The sequence below is a fragment of the Manduca sexta genome, chromosome 21 (genome assembly GCF_014839805.1).
Source record: "Manduca sexta isolate Smith_Timp_Sample1 chromosome 21, JHU_Msex_v1.0, whole genome shotgun sequence".
Taxonomy (NCBI): domain Eukaryota; kingdom Metazoa; phylum Arthropoda; class Insecta; order Lepidoptera; family Sphingidae; genus Manduca; species Manduca sexta.
Genome location: NC_051135.1, coordinates 7,176,021 through 7,195,531, shown reverse-complemented (window position 1 = coordinate 7,195,531; position 19,511 = coordinate 7,176,021). Strand labels below are relative to the sequence as shown.

At 32.6% G+C, this 19,511-nt stretch overlaps 2 protein-coding genes across 2 annotated transcripts; one reads left to right on the top strand and one right to left on the bottom strand.

The window, feature by feature from the left end:
- The first annotated feature begins 631 nt into the window (after window positions 1-631).
- On the top strand, window positions 632-5,281 carry LOC115444289 (vacuolar protein sorting-associated protein 4B). Its single transcript, XM_030170014.2, has 2 exons — window positions 632-960; window positions 3,086-5,281. The coding sequence occupies exon 2, from the start codon at window positions 3,107-3,109 to the stop codon at window positions 4,427-4,429; it is 1,323 nt and encodes a 440-aa protein (XP_030025874.1). The 5' UTR covers window positions 632-960; window positions 3,086-3,106; the 3' UTR covers window positions 4,430-5,281.
- LOC115444290 lies at window positions 5,269-11,817 on the bottom strand. Its single transcript, XM_030170016.2, has 6 exons — window positions 11,559-11,817; window positions 11,151-11,356; window positions 10,642-10,777; window positions 9,132-9,265; window positions 6,478-6,637; window positions 5,269-5,390 (listed from the first exon to the last, which is right to left on the bottom strand). The coding sequence occupies exons 2-6, from the start codon at window positions 11,313-11,315 to the stop codon at window positions 5,302-5,304; spliced, it is 684 nt and encodes a 227-aa protein (XP_030025876.1). The 5' UTR covers window positions 11,316-11,356; window positions 11,559-11,817; the 3' UTR covers window positions 5,269-5,301.
- Between the last annotated feature and the right edge of the window lie 7,694 nt (window positions 11,818-19,511).

Sequence of the window (19,511 nt, the reverse complement as noted above, 5' to 3'; positions counted from 1 at the left end):
ACAATTTTGAGGTACGACCCCGACGTGCAACTCATTATTAAAAAAATATCCCAAAACAAAGTTTTCTATTAAAGGTACCATATTTTCATCGCATAAAATAATTTTGTAATTTTAAATATTATGTACTCGTATTAAAAGCCAATTTGGCCAGGAAGAAGAAAAACATTATTTTTCAAAAAACAATAGAATCAAAATTCAATCCAATTTATTTTGTTTGGCTGTATCGTTTTATATGACAATTCTGCCAATGTCAAGTTTGAAAAGCAATGGACAAATGTGTTATATGCTCAGAACAATGACAAGCAGTTATATGAATGTGAATAGGTGAATATGAAACTCAGAACATATGAAAACCTTCTCAGCACCTCAGAACAATGACAAGTGATGACAAGTAGCAGTTGTCCTATATAAGTCTATGCCACAGATATATGAATATCACTGTGGGTTGCCTAAGTTAGTCGATTGTTTACAATTCTTAATCGATTGGCATAGGTACAAGACACAGACTATAAAAAGCTATTGTACTTCATGAAAAAAAAACTACGGTCTTGGCTTTAGTTGTTATTCTGCGGGTAAAAGAAAACATTGACAGTTGAAAGTCAGGGTTACCAAATCTTTTAATTGGATACAAAAACTGAAAGATGAGAGAGTGGATATATCTTTATATTATCTGGTAATTTGATATTAAAATAGTAAACTAATTACATAAATTGAAATAAAGTCGTTTAGTAATTTTATTTGTTCCATTTAACGTTGATTGCATGCAGGAGATCAATCTTTGTGGCGTTACCGTATAATTATAATAAAAAATACTGGCAGCCCTCAGCTCTAAAATATATGCATTTAACGCGACAAACAAGTTCATAGATTGGTATTTCAGTATTTTTATACAAATACGTGTGATTAGCACAAGGAATAGGGGAGATATTGCATATTTATGCATCAGTCCTGATTTCCATGGTGAGTTTTGCGTATTTGGACGTTTAATTTGGTGCAAAACAGTGACTTTTATCGGTGGGTTTTTCGTTCATGATCTCATAGGGTCTCATTTTGTCATAGTGTACAAGTGAATACATAAAATAGTGACTAGTGTCTCTTTTGCTACCATACCTAATTTCACGCAATTAACTATCCAATTAAGAACAAATATAACGTAATTGCTGTGTTGTAAAATCCTTTTTTCGCCTCCCATGAAATGAGTCATTTTCCTTAATGCATTCTAAGTAGCAGTTAATCTTGAAAACAAATCCAGTTTTGTCAGTGAATATTGACATATATAGGATTGTTTTTATTGTTTACGGTTGCAGAAAAAAATATATTCTCAGGGTAGGGTCATATTTCTTTTTATTTTATGACCTAAATTTTGTTATGTTTGGCAGTACATACTTTGTTGTTGTACAAAATGGTACTTAATTGATTTCATATTGTTATGATTTTGTAAATTATGAATTTATTCAGTCTTGTATATAGCACATCTCATATAGAACTCTTTATGTATTGTGAAACACAATATTGTTTTTTATGAGCATTGCATATTAACTCCAGTGCAAATGATGCCGACTTGAATAACTCCCAATGGATTACAGATGGGGGATGTTGGGACCGACACCTCCAGCTGCCATAATTGCAATGTTTATTGTGTTTACAACATAAATATTGGATCCCAGAATGCAATATACTTTTTAGGCAATTTACTTTGTTTTGCAATTAACTTTATGTATGGTTCTATATCTTATGTATGTTGGTTACCATTAGGAAACATACAAATACCTTATCAATACTAAAATATAGGGTATATTGTGTACAAACAGTATATATTACAATAGAAATTAGTAGCTAAGAGTCAATCATTGTTAAAGTAAACCATGGATGGTTTGTTATCTAGGTCAAACATGTTAATATTCTTAGAAATCTGTTGGAGTTATTTTATATATTATGTTAGCAGATAAATTACAAAGGCTTTAAGCGTGATGAACCATAAACAGTTTGGAGGGCTCAAGCGGAGTCTTAGTAATTATACAAAGATTCTTATGTACGAAATTGTTGGAATCAGGGACTTTTTTTTCTTGCTTCTGTTTGAAGACTCGAGCCAGATAAGGCCGCCACTGCAGTATTAACATATCATGGAGGCTACATTTTATTTACATAGAAGTGTAATAAGATGGGTATGACAGGTCTTTGCTGCACAAGTTACATATTTGCCTAAATATATATTATATTATATTAAATATTTCAATAAATATTTTTTTTATTATTAACATTACTTAATATGTGAAAGGCATTTATGTAAGTTGTTTTGACATACAATATATATAAATGTGAGATAGTATTACTGTTGCCTCAATGATAATTATGAAAAAAAAAAACTCAACTATGTGACATAATAACATTAAAACATCTTTAGAGATAAGAAATGTGTCTGCAGTTGAGATAATTTTAGTTATTTTGTTCACAATTGTGTTTAAAATTACTTATGTAATAATAATATTGTAAAGTATGATTCATCGGCATATTTTTATAATAAAAATCAAATATGTTTTGTCTATGTATTTTATCAACACTTAATGTTAATATTATAATATATTTTGGGAACTTAAACCTGATAGGAGCAGATAATGCTGTTTTTTTAAAATCATGTTTTCTAGGATTTATTAATTACATCAAATATAATATATACTTTTTTGCATATTAGTGCTTTCCTAGTTATTCAAATATGGCCCAGTTTAGCAAATAAAATTGTGACAATCGATAAGTGATACTGAGACACTGATTAATCACTTCATTTAGATTAATGGGACAATTTTACAAGGAGAAGTAATCAAAATATTGTTAAAACTTTTCTTATCTCATTATCTGAATCCATTAAATTATTTGGTTAAAAATTATTGAAACAACTACATAATTTTTGAATTTTAAAAGCAGATTATTTAGTTGGCAGTATGATACAAAAAATTTTAAAATTATATTTGATTGAACTATTTTTCGGATTTGTTTGTGGTTTATATGTCTAACATTTGGATAAACATAAGAAATCATCATATTTGATTTCATAAATTCATAAAAAATTTTTGTTCCTTAATTTCAGGTGACAATTTAAAGTTGAGAAATGGCATCATCAAATACCCTGCAGAAGGCCATAGACCTTGTCACAAAAGCTACTGAAGAGGACAAGAATAAAAATTATGAAGAAGCATTAAGGCTTTATGAACATGGTGTAGAGTACTTTCTTCATGCTGTGAAATATGAGGCACAAGGAGAACGAGCTAAAGAGAGTATTCGGGCTAAATGTCTCCAGTACTTAGATAGGGCAGAGAAGCTGAAGGAATATCTTAAGAAAGATCGCAAGAAGAAACCAGTGAAGGATGGTGAATCAAATTCCAAAAGTGAAGATAAGAAGAGTGACAGTGACAGTGATTCTGACGATCCAGAGAAAAAGAAATTACAGGGAAAACTTGAAGGAGCTATTGTTGTGGAAAAACCTCATGTGAAATGGAGTGATGTGGCTGGTTTGGAGGCTGCTAAAGAAGCTTTGAAGGAGGCTGTCATTCTACCAATAAAATTCCCACATTTGTTCACTGGTAAGAGGATACCCTGGAAGGGGATCCTGCTTTTTGGGCCTCCTGGTACTGGTAAGTCATACTTAGCTAAAGCTGTGGCTACAGAAGCTAATAATTCAACATTCTTTTCTGTGTCCTCATCTGATCTTGTGTCCAAATGGCTTGGTGAATCTGAGAAATTGGTGAGAAACTTATTTGATCTTGCACGACAACATAAACCAAGTATTATTTTCATTGATGAAATTGATTCCCTTTGCTCATCACGTTCTGATAATGAATCTGAATCGGCTCGAAGGATCAAAACTGAATTCCTGGTTCAAATGCAAGGTGTCGGTAACGATATGGATGGCATTTTAGTTCTGGGTGCTACAAATATTCCATGGGTTCTTGACGCAGCTATCAGGAGACGTTTTGAGAAGCGTATTTACATAGCACTACCAGAAGAGCACGCGCGTCTTGATATGTTTAAACTGCACATGGGAAATACGCGACACCAGCTTTCAGAACAAGATCTAAAAGTATTAGCTGCTAAAACCGATGGGTATTCCGGCGCTGATATAAGCATTGTCGTTCGCGATGCTTTGATGCAGCCCGTTCGTAAAGTTCAGTCGGCCACACATTTCAAGAAAGTTACTGGCCCTAGTCCAACAGATCCTAACCTTATTGTTAATGACTTGCTAACTCCTTGTTCGCCTGGTGATCCGGGAGCTGTAGAGATGACTTGGATGGACGTACCGAGCGACAAATTAGGAGAACCGCCCGTCACAATGTCCGATATGTTGAGATCTCTCGCAACATCTAAACCTACTGTTAATGACGATGACATGATAAAACTCAGGAAGTTCATGGACGATTTCGGTCAAGAGGGATAAATGAAACAATTAAGTTGAAATATTCTATTTTATCTGATTTTAATTCGCAAACAATGTATTAAAGTGTTGTTTTAATAGCACAGTGCCTAATATGTTTCAAATGTGATGTACTTTTTATTTTTATAAGAGTTTCATATTAGGTTAGATAATAACATCTCTAGGTATACCATGTGTATCCAGTATAGTGGTTACAATGATGTCTTCAATCTTTGTCCATTAAATAAATTAGTCGAGTGTGTCGTGTGCCCAATAACATAACGCTTCCAAATACTCTGCTTGTGAATGCAATATAATTTTTGAGCTTACGTCATTATCTAGAAAAGCAGTATCACTACACATGAATGATTCATTTAGAGTTGGTGTATATGAGAAAATATAGTAAAAATATTTTGATTGTGGGCTCTTATCTAACAGGGTTTTAAAACACTTATTTCTTCGTTGGCACCATCATAAATTATTCTATTGTTGGTCCAGAAATGAATATAAGTAATGAAATGATATGTCATATTACATTCCCTTCTCTTTTTCTCCGGTGTCAGCAGATTTGTGAAATTTTGTTATACATATTAAAATTGAACTTGTTTAGACATTTAATTTTATACTTAGTTTAACAGTAACTATTCCGTTTATCAAATCATATTTAATGTTAGCTAAATAAGCCGATTCTAAGGTTCTATAATTTTATCTCAAATATTTTAATTGAAAATTATGATATATTTTTGTCACTTTTGTAATATTGTTTAAGCTATTAGGTACAACGTTTCCGATATTGTCACTATGTCATATTTTCATTAAATGTTTGTTTATTCGTTGTTATGGAATAAAGTAATACGAATATATATACGAAATAAATTTATTTATATTTATATCTATCACAATACTTCCTTACGTATAACAGTAATTACTATGATATAAATCAGCAAATTCGTAGCTTTGTGCCGAAAAACGCCCGAATTGGTTTCTGAAAACAAAATATAATCAGGCTTTATTAAATATATTTGCAATTAATAGGTATTTTACTACAATATTAACGGGATAAGAATTCACAGGGCAGGCATGTTGCATTTGCTTGGATGAACAAATTATAATGAGTCTATTTCCCTGTCAGGCCTGTAGCTCGCAGTAGCGAAAGGTAAATTTTTTAGAAAGGGAATCCGACACAACATAATACAGGTACTAATATGTATAAATGCTGTCTGCAAATCGTTCTAGTCATAATTAGATAGCTATATGGACCCTTTGCCACTGGTAGCTCGTCACCTCGGAATCAGGAGCGGTCTTAACTGACGCGAGGCTCTGGTCGGCAGATTATTCAAGGCCGATTTAACCAAATGCCGAAGGAGGGTAATGATTTTTTCTTTGTGCGAGTTCGAGCTCTCGTTTGCTATCAACGCCACTGCTCAGAATATGGAATAAACTTGTCACTAGTGTTTGTTTACAGTGGAATTACTGCAGTTTATAAATTTATAGGATAAAGATGGATAGTACATGAAATGATGTTTCGTTTAATGCATGAAGAGTTGTTTGCCGTAGCTTTGCAGATACAGTTGAATGATAATACCTACGTGTACTTATTTAACCTTATGTGGTACTGTTTGCGTGGAAGATATCCCGAAATAAAAATCCACGTATAAGGGAATCAAAATTAGCATAGGATCCCAGATATGGCATATCTTGGTACCAAAGTGAATGGTTAAGTTAACTAACGACAATATGATAACCCAACTATATAATTATTAGTTGAATTAGCATCGTCTTGATTGTAATATTTGCTGCGAGTGCAAGAATAGCCTGTCAAACTTTATTACCGTGAGAAAATTAATAAGATCTATTATGCAGGTATAACATTTTGCCCGCGTGGATATCCCCACTTCTTTGAATGTAAGTAAGTATATAAATGGATAAACAACAAAAAAATATGAACGCATTCTTGCATTCGGTTTGTTATTTTAAGGGCGCCTTCAAAATAGTCACGCGTGTAATTTGTATATAGATTTAATTTTAAGGTACTCTTATCACTTACGGATATTAATTAATAATGTTATTACCTATGATGACAGTTCGTTCTCTTCTATGAGTGTCTATAGTTGCCACACATTTGAGTTTCATCCGTTTTTTCGTTGGGGCTCTTAGACCAAGAGTTGTTACCAAAAGTCCTTGAGGCGCAGGCTTAGAACCATATGCTACTAGCCAGGATCTATCTGTAACCTGAGAAAAAGAAGATTAATAATACACTTAATAATTATTATATGGTACTTTAGAACCATTCATATTTTTGGATTTGACTTAAAAAGCAGCAACGGCGATGTCAGTTGACATTTAGATATAAGAGCAAGTTAAATCAAGATAGTCCATTGAAAAGTTACATTTGGGGTTGCGTTTTTTAGAGGACGCAATTTTATTTTTTTGAAGTGTAGGGGGGGTCAGTCTAAAGCTAAAACCAAGTTTGTGGGGTCGCCACCCTTGTCCCACGGCCGCCATCTTGAAAATAGGGGTTGAAATGGTTTTACGATGTATCTCTTAAACTATTTATCTGACAAAAATGTATAAACATTTTTGTTGCAAATTAAATTCTCTACAACTTTGGTTTAGTAACTTTTGTCGTAAAACTATAAATAAAAAGTTATAAGCGAAAATGTTAAGAAATTCAATGTTAAGCAATGTCCATTGCAACGTCATCAGAACGTGTGTTTATAAGGTTCATAATACTTTTTTGTACTCATTAATACCCAAATACCCAAGGGACCATTAGGGAACAAAGAACATCTGCCTGCTATTATTATTATTATTTCTAACCTCTCTTATTGTAAGAATAGCTGATAATATTGTGTTGAAGTTGTCCTAAGTAAGTTTTTCATTAGCATTTTGACTTTTAAAAGTCTTTTAAAAGTCAAAATGCTAATAAAAAAAAAGTAGTTTTCACTAAAGTTAAAATCGTGTCTAAAATCATTCGAAATCGTCTGCAGAATTAAAAACAGAATAAAATACATTCGCACGTACAGAAATATGTAGCACAACTAAAAGATATAAGTTGAACGACAACTTCAACACAATATTATCAGCTATTCTTACAATAAGAGAGGTTAGAAATAATAATAATAATAGCAGGCAGATGTTCTTTTGTTCCCTAATGGTCCCTTAGGTATTTGGGTACTTAGGGTTTGGGTACTTAATGAGAGTACAAAAAAAAGTATTATGAACCTTATAAATACACGTTCTGATGACGTTGCAATGGACATTGCTTAACATTGAATTTCTTAACATTTTCGCTTATAACTTTTTTATTTATAGTTCTACGACAAAAGTTACTAGACCAAAGTTGTAGAGAATTTAATTTGCTACAAAAAATGTTTATACATTTTTTGTCAGATAAATAGTTTACTCGTTACATCGTTAAAACCATTTCAACCCCTATTTTCCAGCTGGCGTCCGTGGGACAAGGGTGGCGACCCCACAAACTTGGTTTTAGCTTTAGACTGACCCCCCCTACACTTCAAAAAAATAAAATTGCGTCCTCTAAAAAACGCAAGGTAAGGCCTAAAAAATGTAACATTTCAATGGAGTAAGAGTTGATTTTGAAAAAAATATTGGCACATATATATACACCATCTGTAAATAATTTTTCAGTCTTGTTTTATTTATGCTACGAATAATTTTAATGATTTTTTTTTACCTGTATTCTGAATATTATAGAGTACAGAAGAGCGTCGATTATACGAACGACCGATAAACCGAACTGGTTCTATTCGATAGATCAAAATTAAGGCCTTCTGCACGTAAAATATTGGCTAAACAACAGCTTTTTATTCTAAAGTAATCTGTATTTAATTTCCGACTTATTACTCTGATAAACAAGATTCATATTATAAATGTTTGTTTTTATTAGTATAGAATTTCCGAATAAATCGGCTTTCCGAACACCCATATCTCATTCGGATGTGAATGCACTACTGTAGCTTGTATTTTTAATACCTGACGCCCAAATAGTGATGTTATATGTTAAAGACTTTGAGTAAGTACCTAGAGTAGGTACTTTTTCTAAGGTTTAAGTGTACCTACTCTGTATTTCTGTCTGTGGCATCGTAGCTCCGAAATTAATGAATCGATTTCAATACAGTTTTTTTTGTTTGAAAGATGTGATGATGTGACGTGATGGTTTTTAGCCTTATTTTGGAAAGAATTATTTAGGCGTTATATCAGTTCACTACTTTCACAAATCCGATTGATTTGAAATTAGGTGTACTTTAGTGGTATTTTTAAGGCAGTGCAACCTTGGGCTGATCCTGTAGGAGCAAGTTGTGTACAGGATACCAAACTCCTCAGCAACCTACACCAGATATAGTGCGTTTAGGCTTATAAGAATTGTCTCAATGAGTAGGTATTAGTTAGATATGATCGAGGCGCACAGTGGAGAAAACAGTAATTTAAAAAGCTTGAAATAAATATGGAATTAGAAATTAAATAACCCCTCGACACAAAAAATAAAATGGGTTTTATTTTCTTTAATTATATTATAAGTACCTAGTATTTTGACCCTAGCGTCGTCACGTCGGGGGATCGAACTCCGAACCGGGATTGAAAATATTCGTTTACCGGTCTCCAAGCATATTCTAGAATTAATTTGGCTTACTTTTTTAGGATCGCTCTCTTACCTAATACTAAACCTTTTTTGAAAGCATTAATACTTGATAATGTGACTCACTTTCTGTCCGTCGATAAGCCACTGCAGCTCAGGAGCCGGGAACGATCGAGCCGATGAACAGTTTACATCGAGTGGCTCTTTGAGTCGGTAAGAACGCTCGTGACCGGTGATCCGGGGGCTCTCACGTGGAAAATCTGGAATGTCACATGTAGAAGTTAGCGCTTTGATAATTGGATCAAGGGGGACTTAGTTTCCTGGACTAGTTTAGTTTTCTATTAGCTGTAACTGTTAAATTCTATTATATGAACAAAGTTTGTCGTTAGCTGACTTTGTACAACTGTCTTAATCGTATGCCGTTTATGAATAGTTGTTTTCCCATGATGATTTATGAAATAGGAACTGTAATAAGGTACTTTATATATTTTCCTCTCTTAGTTAGAGTAATGTGATTTACAAAACTATTTACATTGCATTAAAGTAACATAGCATTAAAATGAATTTAAAAGGAAATAGTAATTTAATTTTTTACATAATGATTTCTTATGTTTACGCGAATGTTAGACATTAAAGATGCCATTGAAGGCTGCAAAGTCTTCGAAACGCCGGGAGAAAACTAAAATAATTAAAACCGCGATAAAATCCGAAAAATATTTTAATTTTAATTTTTACTTTAACTTCGCAGTTCGTTCCTTCTTACTATTCGTACGAAGATCTTATATTATTCTATATTAAGATGAAAGTTGCGGCGGGATTAAGAACAAATCTAAGTCGCTCCAAGCTCTAGAGAATGAAGTTGGAACTTGTTTGTTTAAGTTATTGGAATCCAATTTTTCATTTCACCGTTATTACATTTCTCTAACTGAAGTGTGTGTAATATGCCGAACGGTCAAATTTTCTAAAAGGGTACTCTACATAACATATAGGTACTAATATGTATGAATGCGGTCTGTAAATCGTTCTAATGAGAATTATATTCTACATAAAATCTATATAAGGCTGGTAGGAATCGGAATATATGGAACTTTCGCCACTGGTATGTAGTTGAAATATTGCTTTGGATTCACTAACGTCTTACAATCACGGGCGTTAAATAATTATTTTTGAGTTCTATTATATACATAGATTATTATATACATTTGATTTTTATAATAGACATTTTGTAATAGCGGTTATAATTGTTAGAAACCGCACGGTTAACCAAGTCTGTGACGTAAATTAATTTCCAACAACCTACATACAAATAAGTTTGTTGCAAATGAGAACCTGAATAAATAAATACTGCATGATTTCGATGAATAGGTACTAAATTGGCATTAAATTTAGCAATGATACCTACACTACCTTATCATAACTAAGTTACTACATATTTTTTGTATTTATAAAACAATTTTACTTTATTTGAATGAGAACTAAGGACACATTAATTTGCAGGTAATGAAAAAACAATTTTAACTGTGTTTTATTCTAATATCCTTACTAATTGTTGTTCCTTTGTACGCAAACGTTGATAAGTGACATTCCTTTTTTAAAATGTTTACACAAAATTAATATTTCTACGTTATGCACTTACAATAAACTTCCATAAAGTCCTCCGCTTGCGCGGAGTGGAAAGAGGGAGCCTCTTCGGAAACCTCGCACCGGTAAAACCCTCGGGACTTAAGGGTCAGCTCTCTCAGATGCACTCGACGGGCCGTTGACTTCTCTAACTATAATCAAGTACTAAAATTAAACGTTACTTAAAATTTTAAATTAAGTATTTTTGTAAATGCACTGCAAAATTTAATACTGAAGATAGTGAAGAGCTATTTTATTATCCCTGGAAATGAACTCATTAAAGTTTCTAAACATCTTCTCGGTAATATAGAAGTCGACTATTAAGTATTAAGATTCGACCACAGGCAATATGTTACGACTGGGTAAAATCGATTCGATCTAAAATTTACTTTAAATATTTCGAATCTTTCAATTTCATCAAAATTAATATCGTATCCATTTATTACAGATACACAAGTCTTTACCTCATTACAAAATACTTTAAACTGTAATAATAAAAACATAAGATATAAAATCATAACTCACGTCAACTTTAACCCCATCAAGTTTATGCGAATGCTGCGGCGGCCGCAATCTAGGCATGTACCTGTAGAACTCTTCATTATCCCGATACCATTTGACTGAGTACAGTTTCCCCCCTTCGAGGTCATAGTCACAGGTAAGGGTGGCCGAGTCGCCGCGTTGTTTCATAGCGGGGATGGCGATACCAACCACCCGTAAGCAGATTGTTACTGTGAAGAATTGTTATAAAACGGGGTTGAAGAATAACGGGGTAATTGGACCGTGTTATGCAGAAATTATCTAGCTCACAACCGGTCAATAGGTATAATTGATCAGTTTGAGGGTTGGGAAAATTTTTATACAATTAGGAATTAAAGTGATATTGAGCAAATAATAGGATTACAAAAAAAATATGTCTTTTAATTTCTATACTTTGTGGTTTGTGAAGGTGGAATACAACTGTGAACTATGGGTTCTATAATTGTGTTCTTTTCTGCGCAGATGGATTTTGCCTGAATTCAATAACATGTAAAATTAATCCTTATTTTTTTCTATACTAAACTTCATATCAAAAATTGTGGTTTCATGATTGGGCATTGTAGTTATACTTGTACAATGTACAATAATTTAAGGATAAAATAATAATTAATATCGTCAAATCATTATACAGTCGAATCCGTTTATAATGACATCGAAAGGAATTGACAAACACGTCATAATAAGCGGACGTCATACAAAGCGTTTTGTGAAAAAAATACATTTTTATGTAAATAGTATGCATGTATTTAAGTACTTTAATAAAGAAACATAGTAACTTATAAAATAAAAATTGCACGTAATAAGTACACACCTATGTATGTATGTATGTACATAAAAGTTGTATTTTTTAATGTAAGTAATCTGTAATTTTTGTCTGCTTTTGTTTTTTTATTTTATTGTAAAAACAGTCTCTAATACTATTGTGTATAGAAGACATCGCTATGTCAATTACTCACTGAGATTGAAAACAAAAACGAGCCACGTGCCGAACGTCGTCGGGAATCAAGGAACATTACTGAAGGCGTAAAGAATCATGTCGGTCATTATAACCGGACATAATTTATTAAAAAGGGGTCACAATAAGCGACATGTCACTGTAAGGGAAGTCATTATATACGACTTTTTTATAAAGAATCTTATATGAAAACCAAACTTCGTAGTGTAATTACGTCATAATAAGAGGTTGGTCAATATAGGCAGAGTCATAATAAACGGATTATACTGTAGTTACACACCTTTAAATGTGCAAGAATTTTTCTCAACTCTGAAAGCTAAAAAAGTTATAACTGAATGGTAAATGATGTGATAAATAGTAGGTATTAATGTTATTGGTATATTTTGGTACGCCTTTTTATGGCTTAAAACCGTGAGATTTTAGATACAATCCTAAAAAAACGTATGGGTTTCTTCCATTGGAATAAACACTACACTTGCTCTGGATTTGAATATGTTATCTATATAAACTCGCCCTCTATGGCGGCATGACATGGGACAGATATTTAAATAGGCCGGCATAATTGTGTTAACTCATGAACGGATTTCGCGTCAGACGACACTATCTAGACCATATTAAATCTAATATCAATTGCAATGAGAAAATTTTGCACTTTGTAAAAAAAAAAAAATGATTCTACGGAACAACTAAATATATATCGCTCTCTTATATTTTTTGAAGCTTTGTAAAGTTTAGGTTCATTATTTACAATAAGTAGTAACAACCAACCTGTACATAGTAACACGTAGAAGAACGTGAACGTTAGAACGTAGGAAGGAATTTATTAAATTAATCTATAATAAGTGTAAATACGTTTCGGTGTTGTGGTAAAAAAGACGTTTGTTAATCATATAAATGAAAACATGCTTACAATGCCCCCAAGTCAGCTGTGCGTGGGGCGCTCGCTTAAGCAATTTGGATTACAATATCAATTTAGATTTCTTGATATATGCAGCAAAAACAAGTACGCACGCTGTACTTAACAAGTAAAATATTCGGTGTAGTTGCAGTAAAATTTAAAATTCAAAGCAAAACATGATGATAATCAAAGTTAAAATAGAATAAATGTAGAAAAAACTGAGGCATACAACTAAAAAGTACCTAAAGTTTCAATAATAAGAATTGAAATAAACTTAAATGTTACTCCATCTAGTCAATTATGAAAGTAAAATAATTAATATTAAAATATAATGTATGATTTATTACCTTTAACGCATGTCAGTATAAAGAAAGTAATTGGAATTATATGCCCCATAATCACTTCAAACACTTAAAACATAATTTTAAAAGACATTCATTATTTTATTTTCAAGTTATTGAAAATTTATATTTAACGATTTATTATTAATAATTGACATTTCAAAATATCTTATGCAAAATTATTACGCGTGACTTAATGTTTTGATACTACGTCGTAGGCGAGTGTTTCGTAGCGCGCACTGGATGCAACTGTTGCTACGATCCGTTAAACTCTACGGAGTGAGCTACGATGCCACGACAAATGGATTTCTATGTGTAATTAATTTTACTATTATTCTTGTTTATTAATAGTTGGTATTATTATTTATTTGTTTATTTTTCTAAGGTACTATGTGTGTTCGACGGAAAGTAATGTATTACAATTAGAACTTCCAACTTGATATTGTCATTGACATATATTGTTATCTTGATACTGTAGGTACATATATTTTATTTGTGTGATACATATTACATCGGACGAAAATTTAATTCGTTAACATTATTTTGAATTATTTCAATGATTATGATACAATTTCTAACATGCTTATTAATAAAAAGTATATGCTTTGTACAGTCGTACATTTGATTCATGTATGCTGTAATCGGCATACCCGCATAAAATTGGGTATTAAATTAACAAAAAAAACTTACTTTTTGGATAACAAAAAATCTCTGAATAAACTCAGATAAACCGCGCTTACAGCGAAACAAATGTTTATTAAGAATTACGAACTCGTCACAAAGTACAGTTCAGAAGAAATACAAGTAACATTCAAAATTGTTATTCTATTGGAGGAACACGCAGAACTTCAGTATTAGTACAGTAAGAGCTCTTCTTGAATTTATTAGCACCGAGAATTTCCTTTGAACTCCACGATAACGACCTATGGGGATATATTTTTGCATAATTTTATTAAATTTCGTTCGCTACGAAGAAGATATAAATGCGTATTCAGTGTAATCAGTGCTTTATATCAAACCTGGCATTACTTGTTTTTAATGTTCTAGAACTTTTTAGATAAAATACAGGGTTATTTTGAAATTGTCTTAATAAATATAACCACTCGTCTTTATCTTTTATAACATTGTGCCAAAAATCATCCATAGATAACTATGATTTTCACAAAAAATCCCGGTTCTACTTTCTGTGTTTTTATTATTTTGTAGTTCAGTGCGAATATAACGTCTGTTTAAGGTATATCTGGCTGAAAGTATTACGTTGCCGCTGTGACGAATTCTTTTAGAGTAGTAGTAGTGGTATTAGGGCGTGTAAAACTAAAGTAATTTTTTATTGATATTTATTTTGTTGGAAACCTTCCCTTTTTTCATTTACATCTACGGTTTGAGTAACTTGTTGTAGTGTGTTATTTTCAAGAAGATAATTATGTTGTATCATTTAGTAACGCAAAGTCAAAATGTTCTTGTGTAATCTTTTATAATCTTGATATCATTATTTTTTATGTTTATTAATATAAATTAGTAATTTAATTTAAGCAAAATGAACATTGTGTCCTAATTATATCGAATCGCCTAAAGCTCAACTCAATTTCATTTTAATTATAAACAGCTTCTTCTCACTGTATTCTCAATGATAAAATCACTTCCTATTTTGACTTTAGATTAATCCGGCTTTGGGTCCGACATGAATTTAGACAGAGGTCGACGGACTCTAGTAACTAAATGAACATGACGTATAGCCGGCTAGATTCTGCAAAATTGGGTCTTGGACAAGTATGGAATAATCCTAACACAGGCTAGGAATAGTAATTGTGTTTAACACGCTACAGGTAGGTATGCAAGGTATCTAGGATATTTTTTGTGATTAATTTGTTGTTAATCGTATAAATCTTTACTGGTGGTAAGTCACCCATATGTGAGAGTCTGCCTGGGTAGGCACCACGGCAATGTCTATTTCTGCCGTCATGCAGCAGTGTGTAGTCATTGTTGTGTTCCAGTTTGAAGGACATTGTACCTAGAGTAACTACTGGACGTTATAAGACTTAACATCTTATGTCTCAGGATGGCGAGCGCACTGTGTAATTCGAGGTGTTGGATGGTGTTTCTACTGTTTATGGGCGGTCGTATCGCTTACCATCAGTCGAACGGCAAGCTCGTTACGTCATTCAAACCAATAAAAAAAACTAATATAACGAGAGGCATTTTGTTTTATGAGTTTATACACGGTAATCTTGAGAATTAGTAAAAAATCACTTAAAAACTTCACTACCCGAGTTCAATACAGCCTATACTTGATTACTTTTGTTTAGTGAATTTTCCCAATAAAACCTTTAACAAAACTAGTAAGTTTTAATATTGATAAATCCACATCCTTAGTTTAATATAATAATTATTACTGACGTGAAATATGATAAGATATTAACTTAAGATATTTGCTACCCACATGGTATATTCTCATTAATATCCACCACCTGGTTCAGCATTTAGCTCTACAGTACTTAATTACCGTCAGCCTATATTACTATAAGCCCAAATTGCATAATAATCATTATATATTTGATAAGACAATAGATTACCGGTGACTTTAATGGGCGATTTATTTTAATTAACCGTTACCCAATGAGTATTGGGAAGCCACTGGGGTTTTAATAATGTTTATCTTTATGCTTATTACGATTAAATTAATAATTAAATTACTAACGTAAATATGGTATGTTAATTGTATTATTATAATATTAACGATTAATTTGGTATTTTATTATAACTTATTGAAAATATACTGGGAAATGTTATTACGAGGTATTTCGTGTTAGGATATTGGTGGCAATATAACATGAATATTTTTTTATTACGATCATGATATGATAAATATTCAGACGCAATATTATCCGACATCGGTTAAACCACGTACATACAATACCTAATCTTAACTAATATAAAGTTAAAGTTTTTTGTCTACAGCTCGATTTTCTTACACTAATAGGAAACTACGTTATTTCTGATTGGTATAAGCTACTTTGCATCCCTCAATAAGATTTTTACACGAGCGGAGTCGCGAGCAACTCTAGTTATTGATATTCGGCCATAAACCTTTCATCATAAAATATCCTAATTCTCTCACTACAATAGCCCATTTATTTTAGATCGACTACACGTTCGCAGTGCTATTGAATCGCACTAAATTGTTTTTTATGCTGACTCAATTCTATAAACGTTGTTACTGAAATTGAGAACGGTAACAAGATTACTGAAATTGATCAGAGTTATACGATATTGGGCAGGCCGGCATAATTATGACAACTGCTGAATAATAGTGACTGTATATTAGTGATGTAACGAATGTCATTTTTTGAACATTCGCGAATGCGAATGCGAATGCGAATATCTGCTACCGACATTCGCGAATGCGAATGTTTAGTTTTTGTTCAAATTTGGCGCCAATTTTCTATGATGATTATCTAAATTTTATTATTATCTAAGATGATAATTATCTAAACATTAAAAAGTTATGTAAAGACTGATAAAAAAATTATAGAAGATATTGTTTTTGTTTCTTTCAATTGCTTTTAATTTCTTAGTTGCTATTGTGTTACAAGTTCTATGGGGAATCACATTTTTAAGCTTTATTAAAGTAAACGAAATAATTTTGTTTATTTTTAAAGTTTAATATTCCTCTACTCAAGTTTAATTACTAACTTAAAAACATGGTAAAAATAGTTAATTAATTGGTATGTTTTAAGAAAGAGAGGTATTTTTCTTTGAGAGTCTATAATTTTTTGTTTGTTTGTTTAGACTATATTTATAGTTTATTGTAGAAGTATATTGTTTAGTTTAGATTTTGATTTTATTAACCTACTATTACACACACAGTATTACGAATATTATCACGGAAGGGGTATGCAGAGGCGCAACCAGGGCACACACTTTTCGCCAAGTGTGTTCCGTCTAATAGTGTGACAGGGGCGAGCCTATCGCCATGTCGGGCACAAATTTCACACTCCGGGCTGATACTGAGCAGAAAAATCCAAATATCACTTTGCCCGATCCGGGATTCGAACCCAGGACCTCAGAGCGCTGCCGTACCGCGCATGCAGTACAACTACGCCACCGAGGCAGTCTATATAGATCTCAACCCAATTTAATATTACCATTTTTCAAAGAAAATTGTAGTATATGCCCTGCAACAACTCTTTTATGTTATTTAAACTATACTGCAAAATTAAGGCAAGATTGTAAGAAATTAATTATTAGAGCGCTGCCGTACCGCACATGCAGTAGAACTATGCCACCGAGGCAGTCTACTATTATCTTCAAATATTTTTTTTTCTGATATTGACATTCGCAAAACATTCGCAGAAATTTTGCGAATGCGAATGCGAATGCGAATATCCAAAAATATGCGAATATTCGTGAATGCGAATGCGAATGCGAATATTCGTTACATCACTACTGTATATATGCGTTGGATACCGTGTCGTCGAATAATGGCTTATAATTGTTATAAAAATATCATGCTGAGGGATTAAAAAAAAACCTTTTTTAAAACTGATATGTGATTAAATGACATGCACGTAAATGTTGACTAATCGTATCGGCATTGAGGAATGATTGACGCCCGTCAAAATGATGAAAATTATATACTTACTTGCAGAGCATTGTGTGACAACGGGATTAGTCTTTTATTATGACCTGCAGACAGCCTCCCTGATGGTGACTGGCAGGAGCGAAGGGTAACCGGATTCCTGCGGGCTTCCCTATATGTATAATTTCTGTAGAATTTAATTATTATCAGTACGATTCGTAGAACGCATTTATGCAAATTATTACCCATATGTTGTGTCGGGATCCCTTTCGGAAAATTTCACGATTCGCCACCGGTAGGTGGTGACCATTGTCCATGGATTTCGCTAAAACAGGGGCACAGTCCAGCCACTGCTTGTTGATTGGGATAAAGCTTTCAATTATATTAGGCTATTTTCAATAAAAATAGAATCAAAATAAAAAAGGAAGTTTTCGTTAGTTAATACTGACCACAAATTAAGATGAAAACAGTATTACAAATGAGACAGAATGTGTGGTTCGTGAAGACGAACCGTAATACTCTTTCGCTCTGTTGAGCACACGAACATATTTGAAATCCAGTTTAGCTCAGCACTCCAAACAATAGCGAGACTAGTATGTTTCAAAATGTACAGTCACCAAAAAAGATCATGTTTAAAACTTAAAAACGCTCGTACATGTTAGTTTCAATTGTTTATTCCTATTTAAAATAAAGAGAATTATTTTTGATTAATTTCGATAAAAAAAAACCCAAAAGTGCATAACGTATGTGAAATTTTTAATTTGCTCAGCAATTTCCGTTGCTGACCTTACTTTACGTGCCTAAACCTCCGCTACGTGGTCATTACACCAGACGTTAGTCCGAACTCCGAAGCCGTGCAATACAGAACACGTTCCCATTCTTTGATGATTGAAATTCATTCACTGTACTGTGTATAGCCCACAAAGGTTGCATACATTTATGTCATTAGTCGTTGATTACATTATACATTCATCGGAAACGAGATTTACGTAAACAGCTTATTATGCGGTCCCGATGTTGGAAATTGCGAACAGGTACGAAACAGGGTAACGCCGCCTCCCCAAGGCAATCCGAGCGATAAGCCGATGAAAATATGTGCTGTTAATGCGGTTTGGGACAACTTTTGCGAGTTAATGTTTATCGGTGATGGCTTTTAGGCCTGCTTGTTTTAGGAACGATTTTCTAAAGCCGTTTAATAAATAATAATGTATATTAAATTAACAATTAAAATACATTATATTTTATTTACACAAATTTTAATTTGTTTGTTGTATATCTTAGGAATGCCTTCTACTCGTATTTGATAATTGAAAAATCATAAAGTATAATGTGTTTTTTTTTCGCGATAACTTTATTTTTTAAATAAAAGATTTGCAACAATATGCACTTAGTACGGCGTTGATACAAATGCGCTTAAATACAGGAATAATAAGAGATCGACGTAAACTTTAGTGGTTGTTTTAAAGACCGGAAAGTAATCTCGGTGAGTCCAGCCCTTGTTATGCATAGGAATTTCAATCTTACAATTTAATAATAGTGCCTGTTATTGATCATAACTCCATTCCTTACATAT

Excerpts from the sequence above, each read along its gene's own strand:
- LOC115444289 (XM_030170014.2), top strand. The coding sequence starts at position 3,107 with ATGGCATCATCAAATACCCTGCAGAAGGCCATAGACCTTGTCACAAAA.
- LOC115444290 (XM_030170016.2), bottom strand. The coding sequence starts at position 11,315 with ATGAAACAACGCGGCGACTCGGCCACCCTTACCTGTGACTATGACCTC. Across the intron at positions 9,266-10,641 it reads GGACTTTATGGAAGTTTATT|ATTTTCCACGTGAGAGCCCC; the intron begins GTAAGTGCATAA and ends GTGACATTCCAG. Across the intron at positions 5,391-6,477 it reads AGAACGAACTGTCATCATAG|AAACCAATTCGGGCGTTTTT; the intron begins GTAATAACATTA and ends TTTTGTTTTCAG.